This window comes from Schistocerca americana, chromosome 1, assembly GCF_021461395.2.
Source record: "Schistocerca americana isolate TAMUIC-IGC-003095 chromosome 1, iqSchAmer2.1, whole genome shotgun sequence".
Taxonomy (NCBI): domain Eukaryota; kingdom Metazoa; phylum Arthropoda; class Insecta; order Orthoptera; family Acrididae; genus Schistocerca; species Schistocerca americana.
The window spans coordinates 475023972-475039301 of record NC_060119.1 but is presented as its reverse complement, the minus strand read 5'-3'; the positions used below and the strand labels follow the sequence as shown (position 1 = coordinate 475039301).

General features: G+C 39.2%; 1 protein-coding gene across 1 annotated transcript in view; it reads left to right on the top strand.

Annotated features, from left to right (window-relative positions):
- The window catches only part of LOC124623963 (mutS protein homolog 4-like), a 303421-nt gene that overhangs the window by 31286 nt on the left and 256805 nt on the right, over positions 1 to 15330 (top strand). The window contains exons 5-6 of the mRNA XM_047149077.1: positions 2256 to 2446; positions 13893 to 14014. Of these exons, the coding sequence (XP_047005033.1) occupies positions 2256 to 2446; positions 13893 to 14014 (313 nt within the window). The remainder of the gene's footprint in view (positions 1 to 2255; positions 2447 to 13892; positions 14015 to 15330) is intronic.

The following is a 15330-nucleotide window of genomic DNA, read 5'->3' as shown; positions in this document are numbered from 1 at the left end:
ACGACCAGAACGCAGTACCGCCGAGATAGAGACGCAATCCAGAGCGAGTACCAGACTGACTGGACTAGGGCAGAGCAGGTCCCTATATACGAAACCCGAGGGAGCGGCTATTGGCCACGGTCTGCACGTGGTGTAGGGGTGGCACCCCCGCTGCACGAGAGCCGCTGCGTGGAAGAGCCGCCGCGGACGTGGAGCCCTCTATGGGCTGGCCACGTCCATTTGTTCTGGCGCGTGTTCGACTTCCGCGGTGGGAGGTACTAGAGTCAATGTCTGAGGAGACAGTATTGAAGGTTGTGCAAAGCATGCTTGAAGATCGGCAGATCACCCTGGATGATCTCTGCACGTTGGTTCCTGAGGTTTTCCGAAGCACTGCTCACAGCATTTTAACAGAAACATTGAACTACCGGAACGTGTGCGCAAGATGGGTGCCATGCATGCTGACTGAGGACCACATGCGGCAACGAGTTGATGCTTCCTGCGCATTTCTTCACCACCTTGCAGCTGAACAGGACAACTTTCTGGACTCAATTGTCACCGGTGACAAAACCTGGGCATACCACTTAACACCTGAGACCAAGCAACAATCACGCCAGTGGCGGCATCCTTCTTCGCCAAAGCCGCGGAAATTCAAACAAACGGTCTGCCGGTAAAGTCATGACAACAGTTTTTTGGGATTGGAAAGGGGTATTGCTGGTCAACTTTATGGCCACTGGGACCACAATTAACACTGACAGGTATGTGAGACTCTGAAAAACTCAAACGGGCAATTCAGAACCAGAGAAGAGGAATGTTGAGCAAGGGCATACACATTCTCCATGACAACGCTCACCCACACATCACTTGGCAAACCGTTGCTCTCCTGCAATAGTTTCAGAGGAACATAATCACCCAACCACCCTATAGTCCTGACTTGGCACCCAGTGACTATCACCTGTTCCCTAGGTTAAAAGAACATTTGGCCGGAAAGCGATTCTGCTCCGACGACAAGGTGAAAGAAGAGGTTCATAACTTTCTGAACAGCATGGCAGCGAGCTGGTATGACATGGGCATACAAAAACTGCCACAGTGTCTACAAAAATGCATCAACAGAAATGGTGATTATGTCGAAAAAGAGCTAAATGTTCCAAGCTGTAAACTGATGTAAACCATTGTAAAAATAAACAGGTCTATATACATATAAAAAAATAGGAGACCTTACTTTTGGGATTACCCTCGTAGAATAGGAGGCACCATGTGATGGATTGGAAGTGATGGTCTATCAGGTTTGTGATGCATTCAGTAGGGGCTTTGAAGCCTGTTACAGTGAGATGGTTGTTTTTATTTGTTTTATGAAGTACATAGGAGATAAAACCACTTGAGTTAGTAGGTGTAAGCCATTCTATGGGGGCAGTTGTAGACTGTGTGAGGGGTGTAGGGTTTTTAGCATTTTTTGCAGCTTCACCTGGGTGGAAGGCTGTGATCATTAGGAGCAATTTTGTATCTCAAAGTGTCTTTTAGACAGAAAGGCACCTCTGCCACTTACTAACACTTCTAACAGTGAAGTATCACAGTGGTGGAGCCTTTGTCTTAAGGTAAGATGAGTATCAAGCGATCTGCCTTCAGGTCGCAGGAGGCTCATGACAACAAGGTTGAGTAAGGTTTTTGCTATATTTTTCAGAAAGGTATATGAGGCAAGACTGGAAGCAAGAAATCCCATGTGCACTAGAGAGGATTGTTTTGAGGAAGAGGAGAAGGAACTTTGATGGAGCTGTTCTTTTGATGGAACAGAGGGATTCAGCATGAGAGGTTTAGGTCTGAGCGACGGGTTACTTGTGTAGGGTTTGAATGTGGCTATGGCTACAGCTGATCTTGGATGGAGGATATTCTGGGAGTTCAAGGTTAAGCAGGGTGACCTCACTGGGCTTGTTGTCTAGAAAGAGGGGAAGTTCGTGTGGTACATTGTTGTGGATGGTGCTTGTGGGGAAGGAATACCACTTTTGAGGTATTTAACCATCAGGATGAATAGTTTCCTCAGGTGGTGTGAGGCATTTTCTTCAGTTTTTTTACTGACTTCAACAAGAATTACACTGAGTGTGCTCACCGACAAATGAGCTGGAAAGTGGAGGATGGCTCCATCTTATGTCAATACTTTCATGAGCTGAAGAGAAGTGACATTCATCAGCACCCAAAAGCTTGGCTACCTGACTTGGTGCAGCCATTGTTTGTAAAATTCATATTCCAATTTATGAGTCTTATGCAATGATTTCTGTCTGCAGATACTGGTCCCTCACACATTTTGTGAAAATCAACAAACTAGTAAACTCTTTTCAAGCATAAATGAAATGTTTCCTACAGTAACATTAACATCTGTGCAGAGGAGGCACTTTAATGAAACTAGTGGTCTAACGCAGGTTCAGCATCTTTGTGCAACAGAGTTTGCAACAGTTGAACTGTTGGTACAACACAAGTAAGTTTCTTTGTTGCAATACTGTTGTTTGATTGTGCCTGTAATATTTGACAAGAACTGTAGCTTATATAACATATCTTAGGAGAAATTCTAAATATTTATGGAGCCAGATTTATATATAATTTCTAGTTTAAAAGGTTCATATAAACTTCTGCAATTTTCATTGGATATACATGTTGAAATATTTGTTTTATCTTTCTGTGTTAAACACTGATATGTGCTTGTCAAAGATCTACTGACTGAAGAATGATTTTTACATCATTGCAATATCTGTAACTGGGCATTCAGAAGAAATAAGTGCTCAGCAATTTGCTTTTAGGAAACCACCTGCTTGTAAAAAGCAGCAGAGTATTTCCATGCACCTGAATATTTGGCATTTGTAAAGATGTGAGATATTATTTTAAATTCCAGTGCCACCACAACATTTCATTTCAGCTTTGATTCATATGTCAAAGCTGTGTGGTGCTGAGCTGTTCCGGACTAAAGCCTGTACATCAGAATTACTCATGTCAGATTCAAACAGGCTGTATTCACACATACACTGAGAACTGAATAAAAGTTTGCATGGGTAAAAATTTAAGTACATAGGCACTGCTGTTGGTTATATATTTTGTGAAATAATGTTGGTGTTGCTGACTGCAGGATGTGACGTGAACTTAAGGGGGAATGATATGATGTTGCCATGCATGTGTCATTCCGAATTACAATGCAATGTTCCTTCAGATATGCATGCATCTCTGAAAGGACAGGCACTGCGATGACTACAGCCATTATGAAAGAGGTATAACGAAATGATGACAATGAAAGTTTGTGCCACACAGGGACACAAACCCAAATTTCCTGCATATCACAATCAGTCGCCTTACCATTTGTCTATCTAAGCATGACTCACAACCAGACCCAAACTTTTGTATGTCGTCAAATGCACATGCATGTCCAAAGGAACATTGCATTGTAATTTGGAATAACATGGGCACTGCAATATCATATTTATCTGCTGACACCAGGGAAGCGACTTTCAAGTAAAATGTCTCCTCTGTACTGGAATATACATAATGGATGTATGAGTAAAGGGCTGTAGAAACATGGTTGACGACATATGGAAGTCTGAATTAGACCATGAGTCATGCTCGGATAACCAAATGGTAAGGCGACCACTCACGATAAGCGGGAATCTCAGTTTGAATCCTGATCTGGCACAAATTTTCGTTGTTGTCATTCCAGACAACCGTCAGTTGTATATTGGAAGATGTGATACCTCACACTCAAGGAATCGGACATATCACTACAATGCTTGACAACATCGTTTCACACCCTGATGAGGAAGAATTACAATGTGACAAAATTTGTGCGTTTTTCTCACCCTCTAACATGATGAGTTTAATGCAGCCTATGGACCAAGGCATTTTACAATGCTTGGAAAAAAGGTATCTAGTCGTCTGCTTCAGATACTTCTACAAACAACAGAATATAAAGAAACCATCAAAGACTATCTAAAAAAAGACATAGTTTATTTGATAGCTGATTCATGATCTGAAATAAAGGTGGAGACATTAAAGAAGTCTTGGAGCCAGATTTTACAGAATGAAATGGATACCTACAGTATATAAGATGAAAAAGATTGCTGGATGTGAAAATGCAAGTGATCTTTCAGAATGGATGAACACTTTGAAGTGACTGATCTTGCAATTGTCAAAATGGTTAGTCAATCCGCTGAAAACAGTGACAACAAGGAATTGGCTAAAGAAATTGTACCAGTGATTACTCGCATCGAGGGTTTGGCAGCACTAGATGTGGCACTGCATTATATCAAGCAACGACTGAAAGCCGCTTCAACTAACACCATGCTTCTTAGAAGATGGCACGATATTGTTAGTAAAAATGATGTTCTGTTTTAAAACAAAGAACTATGAACAGTTTCTTTAAAATGTAACTTATATTTTTGCAACTTGGAAATGTGTGCCCATATATGTTCATATAACACAGGTATGTTCTATGTTGTTTTTTTAAATTTATTTTTTTAATCATTATGTGCCCATTAAACATCTATTCATCATTTACTCATTGATTTAGTGATCTTTCCATATTATATAAGTTTTTTGTTATTTGAGGTAGCATCAGAGCCAATTAGCACAAATTACCAGGGTTCTACTGTAATAATAACAGTACTTTGGGAAACATACAAAGCTATAATAGAAGTAAAAATAGAATCATGTTCAACTAAAACTAAAGAACGAAAAAATGCAGAAACAAAAACATAAATTATCTGTGGTGTACTTTTATAATATCAATTTATTATTTGTTAGTAATGTATCTTGTAGGCTTAGTTTCCAGTAGCTGTTTCTATGTATTGTTTTACTTCTTGATTCATCCCAAATCCCTACATGGGTAATTCCATGTCAGTTCAGCATACAAAAGTAATATTTCCAATCTGGCCATCCCAGATTTCCTTCAAATTTGGTGCATCCAGTGATCCAGATAAGAGACGGAAAAATACGAATTTGCAGAGATGTATGACAATTGAAAAGGAAGTTAAAAGTCTGCAAAGTTTGGAAACTGTGTGAAATTTAAATATCTCTGTGGCAACATAATTACTATAATTTTAGTTCTAATCCAGATACAGAAAACAAACTTGTATCATTGCAAAGCCAATAGCTACACATTGATATGTGCTGTGCTGTCTTTCTAAGAATTTCCAAATTCAAGGTCACAGACCTCGAATATCTCAAAACACGCCACCTTCAATTTTTTTTTTTTTTAAAAAAAAAGAAAAAAAAGCATATTCTATTACTCCAATGTTCTACTATAAACACGGTAAATGTCAAGAGGGCACATCAAAGGCATCATACCCAAAAATTTATTTTGTCAGCATCAGTACACTATCAAAATGCACATAAAAATGAAACACAAATTATTAAAAAATACAAAAAACAAGTAATGTCATACAAAAGTATGGTATACATTAGTGTACTGGTATTGTGAACCATATACAGTGTAGCTTCAATGAAACGGCAATAAAAAGTTGTTACATCTCATTTGATGTGTTTCTAGTTAAATTGTTATGTTCAGCAGATCTGATGCAGGGAGAGAGCATGTCCTTCCAGTTGGTGTCACTGTATCCGGTCTTGTCAGAATGTCATATCTACTTTTCTAACACAAATATGTGGTATGACAGGGAACACAAATGATGGAAATAGTTCATGTGGGTGCAAGAAGCTGGCTTGTACTTCATGTCGTTCTTCATAAGCTTAAAAGCCATATGCAACCCACCAATGACTATCATACGTACAAACAAAAGTCCATGTATATATGATAACCCTACCCCCATGAACCGTGGACCTTGCCGTTGGTGGGGAGGCTTGCGTGCCTCAGTGATACAGATGGCCTTACCATAGGTGCAACCACAACGGAGGGGTATCTGTTGATAGGTCAGACAAACATGTGGTTCCTGAAGAGGGGCAGCAGCCTTTTCAGTAGTAGCAGGGGCAACAGTCTGGATGATTGACTGATCTGGCCTTGCAACACTAACCAAAACAGCATTGCTGTGGTGGTACTGCGAACGGCTGAAAGCAAGGGGAAACTACAGCCATAATTTTTCCCGAGGGCATGCAGCTTTGCTGTATGGTTAAATGATCATGGCGTCCTCTTGGGTAAAATATTCCGAAGGTAAAATAGTCCCCCATTTGGATCTCCGGGTGGGGACTACTCAAGAGGACATTATTATCAGGAGAAAGAAAACTGGCGTTCTATGGATCGGAACGCGGAATGTCAGATCCCTTAATCGGGCAGGTAGGTTAGAAAATTTAAAAAGGGAAATGGATAGGTTAAAGTTAGATATCGTGGGAATTAGTGAAGTTTGGTGGCAGGAGGAACAAGACTTTTGGTCAGGTGAATACAGGGTTATAAATACAAAGTCAAAAGGGGTAATGTAGGAGTAGGTTTAATAATGAATAAAAAAATAGGGGTGCGGGTAAGCTACTACAAACAGCATAGTGAACACATTATTGTGGCCAAGATAGACACAAAGCCCATGCCCACTACAGTAGTACAAGTTTATATGCCAACTAGCTCTGCAGATGATGAAGAAATTGATGAAATGTGTGATGAGATAAAAGAAATTATTCAGGTAGTGAAGGGAGACGAAAATTTAATAGTCATGGGTGACTGGAATTCGAGAGTAGGAAAAGGGAGAGAAGGAAACATAGTGGGTGAATATGGATTGGGGGAGAGAAATGAAAGAGGAAGCCGTCTGGTAGAATTTTGCACAGAGCATAACTTAATCGTAGCTAACACTTGGTTCAAGAATCATAAAAGAAGTTGTATACACGGAAGAATCCTGGAGATACTAGAAGGTATCAGATAGATTATATAATGGTAAGACAGAGATTTAGGAACCAGGTTTTAAATTGTAAGACATTTCCAGGGGCAATGTGGACTCTGACCACAATCTATTGGTTATGAACTGTAGATTAAAACTGAAGAAACTGCAAAAAGATGGGAATTTAAGGAGATGGGACCTGGATAAAATGACTAAACCAGAGGTTGTACAGAGTTTCAGGGAGAGCATAAGGGAACAATTGACAGGAATGGGGGAAAGAAATACAGTAGAAGAAGAATGGGTAGCTCTGAGGGATGAAGTAGTGAAGGCAGCAGAGGATCAAGTAGGTAAAAAGACGAGGGCTAGTAGAAATCCTTGGGTAACAGAAGAAATACTGAATTTAATTGATGAAAGGAGAAAATATAAAAATGCAATAAATGAAGCAGGCAAAAAGGAATACAAACGTCTCAAAAATGAGATCGTCAGGAAGTGTAAAATGGCTAAGCAGGGATGGCTAGAGGACAAATGTAAGGATGTAGAGGCTTATCTCACTAGGGGTAAGATAGATACCGCCTACAGGAAAATTAAAGAGACATTTGGAGAAAAGAGGGCCACTTGTAAGAATATCAAGAGCTCAGATGGAAACCCAGTTCTAAGCAAAGAAGGGAAAGCAGAAAGGTGGAAGGAGTATATAGAGGGTCTATACAAGGGCGATGTACTTGAGGACAATATTATGGAAATGGAAGAGGATGTAGATGACGATGAAATGGGAGATACGATACTGCGTGAAGAGCTTGACAGAGCACTGAAAGACCTGAGTCAAAACAAGGCCCCAGGAGTAGACAACATTCCATTAGACCTACTGACGGCCTTGGGAGAGCCAGCCCTGACAAAACTCTACCATCTGGTGAGCAAGATGTGTGAGACAGGTGAAATACTCTCAGACTTCAAGAAGAATATAATAATTCCAATCCCAAAGAAAGCAGGTATTGACAGATGTGAAAATTACCGAACTGTCAGTTTAATAAGTCACAGCTGCAAAATACTAATGCGAATTCTTTATAGATGAATGGAAAAACTGGTAGAAGCCGACCTCGGCGAAGATCAGTTTGGATTCCGCAGAAATGTTGGAATATGTGAGGCAATACTGACCCTATGACTTATCTTGGAAAATAGATTAAGGAAAGGCAAACCTACATTTCTGGCATTTGTAGACTTAGAGAAAGCTTTTGACAATGTTGACTGGAATACTCTCTTTCAAATTCTAAAGGTGGCAGGGGTAAAATACAGGGAGCGAAAAGCTATTTACAATTTGTACAGAAACCAGATGGCAGTTATAAGAGTCGAGGGGCATGAAAGGGAAGCAGCGGTTTGGAAGGGAGTGAGACAGGGTTGTAGCCTGTCCCCAATGTTGTTCAATCTGTATATTGAGCAAGCAGTAAAGGAAACAAGAAAAATTCAGAGTAGGTATAAAAGTCCATGGAGAAGAAATAAAAATGTTGAGGTTCGCCGATGACATTGTAATTCTGTCAGAGACAGCAAAGGACTTGGAAGAGCTGTTGAACGGAATGGACAGTGTCTTGAAAGGAGGATATAAGATGAAGATCAACAAAAGCAAAACGAAGATAATGGAATGTAGTTGAATTAAGTCGTGTGATGCTGAGGGAATTAGATTAGGAAATGAGACAATTAATGTAGTAAAGGAGTTTTGCTATTTAGGAGCAAAATAACTGATGATGGTTGAAGTAGAGAGGATATAAAATGTAGACTGGCAATGGCAAGGAAAGCGATTCTGAGGAAGAGAAATTTGTTAACATCGGGTATAGATTTAAGTGTGAGGAAGTCGTTTCTGAAAGTATTTGTATGGAGTGTAGCCATGTATGGAAGTGAAACATGGACGATAAATAGTTCGGACAAGAAGAGAATAGAAGCTTTCAAAATGTGGTGCTACAGAAGAATGCTGAAAATTAGATGGGTAGATCACATAACTAATGAGGAGGTATTGAATAGAATTGGGGAGAAGAGCAGTTTGTGGCACAACTTGACAAAAAGAAGGGACCGGTTGGTAGGACATGTTCTGAGGCATCGAGGGATCACAAATTTAGCATTGGAGGGAGACCAAGAGATGAATACACTAAGCAGATTCAGAAGGATGTAGGTTGCAGTAAGTACTGGGAGATGAAGAAGCTTGCACAGGATAGAGTAACATGGAGAGCTGCATCAAACCAGTCTCAGGACTGAAGACAACAACAACAACAACAACAACAACATATGATAACAGAATTTATTTCTACACAGCAATCACTGACTCTTCACTGTTTACTAAAGAAGCAGAACACGTCCTTGTTTTTACAATACCTTTGTTGTTAGGTGTTACACATTGAAGCTTATTGAACCTGGAAACATACTTGAATTCTTGAATTGTTGCTTCAGTCTCTTAATCTTGATCCTAAACAATGTACAATCAAAGACACATGAAGGAATATTTTCTTTGCATGACTGAAACAACAGTCATGGTGTCAAACTATACTTTTCATGATGTTGCTTGCACTCGGCAAGTGTGTTTAATCTCTTTACAGCCCCTTCAACGTCAATTGCTGTAGCATAAAAATGCCATTCAAAATCTTCCTGATGGTAGCACATTCATGAAATTCTTTCTGTTTTTGTAATTTATGAAATTCTTCATGTTTTTGTATTGGGCAGTACATTCATCTGAAAAGTGATAAATCTGCTTTGGAGTTAGAAAGTGACATTTTAAGAAATTGACAAAATTTGGCTGGAAAGCATGCACAAACACATGCTGCATCACACTGAAGGCAATCAGACATTTCAGCATATGACATAAGGTGTATTTTGTTGGTATTTGCATCTCTGGAGTAAGCTACAAACAGGTGAATTGCAGCCTGTGAATTATTGCAGTGAAATCCCTGTACTTAACCCTGAATTCTCTTAAAATAACAAACAACAAGATATTCATTTACCTTTTAATTCTTCTTTAGCGGTTTTAAAGATCTGTAACTGCTACCGGGTAGTCCATGAGTGTGGTAGGAGCTGTTGTAAATGCAATACAAACCCATCAATGGACTTGTCTGTTGATTTTGTTGTAGTCTCTAATCTGCCCAGCCAGTAGTTAACCAACGTTTGTATGTAATGCAGTTCATACCAAGCAGTTTAAATAGATAATCAGTCTTGTCAAACTTGGACAATAGGAACATGCACAAAAGAAACATTTTGGAAGTGTAGGATTTCATATAACAAGTGCTTTTATGATAGTAATGTGTGTTCGTCACACCTTGTTAGTTCTTTCAATTTACACTCTTAAGCCATTAACTTAAAATTCCTGTGTGAGACACACAAACAAGCGGTATGGGTCTCACTGGCATAGACAAGAACACAGTGCTTTGGCTGGAACTCACAAAATTTTGAGAATCCAATATTTACATCTGGATATTTATCTCTGAAATATGAAATATGCACACAGTCCCTTAAGATTGTGCAACCCTAGATGCTTCTACTTATATACTCTAATTTCATTTTCTTCCACAGACACATAGTCTTTTCTTCCTGACGTCACATGGCTCACATTATGATCACAGTAAAAGTCATGTACATGTTGAATGGTTCTTTCACAAAATGTCTTTTCTGCCTTGGAATTTTGTGTCACTAATATACCATGTTCTACTAGTATCACGGTTTTGCTCTTCATACCATGTAATCTGAAGGGGAAAATTCTTTCATGGCTTTCCTTATACGGTAACTCCTGGGAAGTACTCTCAAAATTTGTATTTTGTCATGTGTACATTCTGTATTGTGAAATTTATCATCTTTCAGCTGACCTATTATTTGCCTTTCTTCATTTTTTTCATGCTCTTCTTTTTCCATATGTGCCACCTAAGTATGCTCCAACACTGAGGCAAAGTATTGCTTTGGTACTTTTTGTCTCAATGAAGCCTCTTTTTCTTCACAGGAAATTTACCTAAAAACTGAGGACTAGTATTTTAAAAATCTAGTGCCAGATCCAATGCTATTTAAGATCTTCTCTGGAAGTACCCAGCACAGCGTAGGCAACACATGTAGGGTTGATGGATTTTGTGATATTTGCTACAAATTTTTCCACCTATCAGTACATTAGAACGCTAGTGTACTATCCACTCCTGAACATTCCTCAAAACACACAAATAAAGAAAAGATGTTATGTGGACATGTGTCCGGAAACACTTAATTTCCATGTTAGAGCTCATTTTAGTTTCGTCAGTATGTACTGTACTTCCTCGATTCACCGCCAGTTGGCCCAATTGAAGGAAGGTAATGTTGACTTCGGTGCTTGTGTTGACATGCGACTCTTTGCTCTACCGTACTAGCATCAAGCACATCAGTACGTAGCATCAACAGGTTAGTGTTCATCACGAACGTGGTTTTGCAGTCAGTGCAATGTTTACAAATGTGGAGTTGGCAGATGCCCATTTGATGTATGGATTAGCACGGGGCAATAGCCGTGGCGCGGTACATTTGTATCGAGACAGATTTCCAGAACGAAAGTGTCCCGACAGGAAGACATTCGAAGCAATTGATCAGTGTCTTAGGGAGCACGGAACATTCCAGCCTACGACTCGCAACTGGGGAAGACCTAGAACGACGAGGACACCTGCAATGGACGAGGTAATTCTTCGTGCAGTTAACGATAACCCAAATGTCAGTGTCAGAGAAGTTGTTGCTGTACAAGGTAACATTGACCACGTCACTGTATGGAGAGTGCTATGGGAGAACCAGTTTCTGAACCATGTACAGCGTGTGCAGGCACTATCAGCAGCTGATTGGCCTCCACAGGTACACTTCTGCGAATGGTTCATCCAACAATGTGTCAATCCTCATTTCAGTGCAAATGTTCTCTTTATGGATGAGACTTCATTCCAACGCGATCAAATTGTAAATTTTCACAATCAACATGTGTGGGCTGACGAGAATCCGCACACAATTGTGCAATCATGTCATCAACACAGATTTTCTGTTAACGTTTGGGCAGGCATTGTTGGTGATGTCTTGATTGGGCCCCATGTTCTTCCACCTACGCTCAATGGAGCACGGTATCATGATTTCATACGGGATACTCTACCTGTGCTGCTAGAACATGTGCCTTTACAAGTACGACACAACATGTGGTTCATCCACGATGAAGCTCCTGCACATTTCAGTCGAAGTGTTCGTACGCTTCTCAACAACAGATTCGGTGACCGATGGATTGGTAGAGGTAGATCAATTCCATGGCCTCCATGCTCTCCTGACCTCAACCCTCTTGGCTTTCATTTATGGGGGCATTTGAAAGCTCTTGTCTACGCAACCCCGGTACCAAATGTAGAGACTCTTCGTGCTCGTATTGTGGACGGCTGTGATACAATACGCCATTCTCCAAGGCTGCATCAGTGCATCAGGGATTCCATGCGACGGAGGGTGGATGCATGTATCTTCGCTAACGGAGGAAATTTAGAACATTTCCTGTAACAAAGTGTTTGAAGTCACGCTGGTATGTTCTGTTGCTGTGTGTTTCCGTTCCATGATTAATGTGATTTGAAGAGAAGTAATAAAATGAGCTCTAACATGGAAAGTAAGCGTTTCCGGACACATGTCCACATAACATATTTTCTTTCATTGTGTGTGAGGAATGTTTCCTGAAAATTTGGCCGTACCTTTTATGTAACACCCTGTATATATATCTAAAATGATGTAACTTACCAAACGAAAGTGTTGGTGCGTTGATAGAGACAATAACAAACACAAACACACACACAAAATTCAAGCTTTCGCTACCCACGGTTGCTTCATCAGGAAAGAGGGAAAGAGAGGGAAAGACGAAAGGATGTGGGTTTTAAGGGAGGGTGTAAGGAGTCATTCCAATCCCGGGAGCGGAAAGACTTACCTTAGGGGGGAAAAAAGGACAGGTATACACTCGCTCACACACACATATCCATCCGCACACATACAGACACAGGCAGACATATGTAAAGACCATATATGGGGAGAGATAAAGGTGAACTAGAAAGCAACTGGAGATCTGGTGTGAAAAAAGTTGAAAAAGTGTTGGTTAAAGCTGAGCTATGTTGATTCTGTGGTGAACTTGGGTTGGTAAACAACGATGTGCACAAAGATTAGGTGGTTGTGTTGCCTCCAAAACACATTAGTGGAGAAATTCGGGAAAATTTCGAAAAACTGCATGTAAATGTATTAAAAGGAGTGGATTTGTGGTGGCAGATTATGAAAATGAGGCTAACAATTTTCTGACGAAGAAATAATGACGTTAAAACCTGTGGGAAGCAGCTACAAAATGATCAGTGATGTGGGAAAAATGGAAATGGAAATAAAGCAAAAGTTGTTAGAGCTAGCCAAAATGGTTGTTTAATAGGTGAAAGGATCTGTTTGTGAACTGGGAACGGTTGATTTTATTGCAGCGGTAGTGTTGAAAGCGGAAAAAAATTTTTGGTTATGGTTTGGAAGTAAGTTTTAGATATATTTTTCCCACGTGGAATGTTTCCCTCTATTATATATATATATAGACACACACTTACTGAAATTTTTTAGTTTCATGATACAGGTCATGATGCCTTTGGAGTGCCATCTTGATATTTACCAAGTTTATAATAGCATTCTGGACAAGATCAGAGGTTAAGATCAATGACTTTGAATGTGAAAATTCTTAGAAACCCACAAAGTTGCATATCAGTGTAAAGCTCTACTCATTAGCTTTTCAGTGGTACAAGATTCATTGTTGTATCTGTATTGGAACCATATTTAGTAATTTATGTTGAGAGAGTTGCATGTAAATTTCACACAATTTTCGAACTTTGTAGACCTGTAACTTTCTTCACAATTGTCATATACCTCAGCAAATTGGTAGTTTTCCATGTCTTATCTGAATCATGCAATGCACCAAATTTGAAATAAACATGAGAAGCTTGCGTTGAGTGCTGTGTTGAATTCATATGGAGTATTTTTTTACATGATGATATATAGGGTACAAAATGTGCGACTGAATGAATTTAGAAGTGTAAATGCTTAATATTACTGTTGTTTTTATATGTACCTTTTTTTAAATTAAAAAGGAAGTTTTTTTTGGAACACTTTATTTTGCTATAGGTTTTATGCATTAGCATCAGCAGCAGCACTGCTGAAATATGTGGAGTATATGCAGAATATGATATTTGCTGCTAGATCACTGAAGATTGAGTACCAAGGATCTAAAGACACCACACAGATAGGTATTTTTATGAATAAAACGGTACTAATTTCGATCATCAATATTTTTTGTATGTTATCAGCCAGCCACATATCCCTGTGTAATAGTTTAGCATTCTGAGTAATTATTAATGTTTTCTTAGAGAGTCAAAGAACATGTGATCAAATTAATGTATCTTAAAGGATGTGACATGATGTGATTACTAGTATAACACTCAATAGTTTCTGAGATTCTGCTATGTGGAATTTTTCAGGAATGGGAACCTTGCAGTTGGCAGCAAATTACTAGATTGTTACTTGTGCTATGTTGTCAATGTATCTTTACAACTTGTACATGTACATTGCTCACAGTGTTTACACTTTGACCAACATACTGAAGACAGAAATATTTAATGATTGTACTGGTGGTTCTTTCCAATTTAAGTTCCTCATTATTGTAATTCCTAGGTATTTAGTTGAATTTACAGCCTTTAGACTTGTTTGATTTATTGTGTAACTGAAGTTAATGGATTCCTTTTTGCACTCATGTTGATGACCTCACACTTTTCATTTTTTAGGGTCGATTGCTAATTTTCACACCTTACAAATACTTTTTCTAAATCATTTTGCAATTTGTTTTGATCTTCTGATGACTTCAGTAGATGATAAATGACAGCATCATTTGCTAACAACCTATGATGGCTGCTTGGATTGTCTCCTCAATCATTTGTATAGATAGGAAAGAAGAAGGCCTATGGGTCATTCCATGTCAATTCAACCAATTTGAGAAAATGTTCCAGCTGATAGCCTCAGATTTGGCTGAAATTTGGCACACCAATGCTACCAAGTGTGGAACACTCATGTACAAAATTTTTAGTTCCCCTGCCAATTAGCTCCAGAATTATGGCATGTGAAAGAAGGTGGCATGACCCGGAAATTGCAACTCGCATCTGGCAATCTGTCTTCAGACCGAACTTCAGGTCTTAATAACTTTGGAACTATTTCGCACAGTCCAGCGAAATTTTTACAACCCAGTAACATCCACTTAGAGAACACACTCGATGAATCAAAATGCCAACAACATATTTCTGAGGGAAAATAAAAAATTCCAAAATGTGATTAAAAAAATGTAATACGCTAAAAGGTACATATTGTAGGTGCCCTCTATGCCAAATATAATTCACTCAAAAAGGGTATAAATTTTTTTGTGGTAAGCTTAATGTAGCCCTAACACACACAGAACTCATCTTGCCCATATCAGTCACACAAACAGAATTACATGCACACAAAAATACAAAAATTTGAAAAATTACCTGAAAAACATGGATTTTTGAAGTGTGGTAGCACAAAAGGGACAAGT